General features: G+C 62.3%; 1 protein-coding gene across 1 annotated transcript in view; it reads right to left on the bottom strand.

The window, feature by feature from the left end:
- LOC104495923 (acetyl-CoA carboxylase 2-like) overlaps positions 1 to 753 on the bottom strand; it is an 18540-nt gene that overhangs the window by 5680 nt on the left and 12107 nt on the right. Inside the window, exons 27-28 of the mRNA XM_010138972.1 lie at positions 502 to 748; positions 76 to 173 (exon numbers count right to left, since the gene is read on the bottom strand). Coding sequence (XP_010137274.1) covers positions 76 to 173; positions 502 to 748 — 345 coding nt within the window. The remainder of the gene's footprint in view (positions 1 to 75; positions 174 to 501; positions 749 to 753) is intronic.

Raw genomic sequence — 753 nt, 5'->3', positions numbered from 1 at the left:
GGGAGCTGTGTCCTGGCAGGGATGTAAGCAGGGCTGGGGGTGGCTCTGTGCAGCCCAGGGGAGAGCGGGGCTCACCTTGACTCGCCCCCTTCCTCCACGTGCTCACAGTGCACCGAGTTCATGGTGCTGATCCTTGTGTAGTCCTGGGGGGTCAGGTACAGGTACTTGAAGCCCTGGAAACAGAGAGGAGGAGGAGGAGTTGCAGAGCTCTCCATGCATGTGCTCAAAGTGGGACACGGCTCCTCCCCAAAGCCAGCCCAAACCCACCCCGTGCATCAAGAGAACCTCGGGGACCAGGGTGGATAGAGCAGCTGTGCCAGCACTGGCATCTATCTCCACCCCACTGGGGAAGCGGAGGGACCATCCCTGCGGCGCCGGGTGCGGGCTCAGCCCCCAGCATCCATCCCACAGCTTTATGTCCCGGTTTAGCTCTGGTCCTTCCCTCCTGACACAAGTCCTCTGATGTTTTCTGTGATGGCAGGAGGAGAGGTGCCCACCCACCTTGCTGGGGTCCGCAGGGTCCACCCAGGCCACCTGGAACATGTGCTTTATCTCGTCGGCAAAGCCGATGCGGGCACCGCTGTTGGCAGCGATGTAGATGCGGGGGATGCCTTCAGCCCGCGCCAGCTCCGAGGCCCGCAGGAAGACCAGGTCCTCCTCCGGCCCGAAGGAGCCGATCCTGTGCGTGATGTCGTTGCAGATGAGCACGATGTCCCGGCCTTTCGGATACTCGGGGGTCTTCAGCTTCCTTTT

Source organism: Buceros rhinoceros, unplaced genomic scaffold (assembly GCF_000710305.1).
Source record: "Buceros rhinoceros silvestris isolate BGI_N320 unplaced genomic scaffold, ASM71030v1 scaffold18346, whole genome shotgun sequence".
Classification (NCBI taxonomy): domain Eukaryota; kingdom Metazoa; phylum Chordata; class Aves; order Bucerotiformes; family Bucerotidae; genus Buceros; species Buceros rhinoceros.
This window is presented reverse-complemented; position numbering and strand designations above follow the sequence as displayed.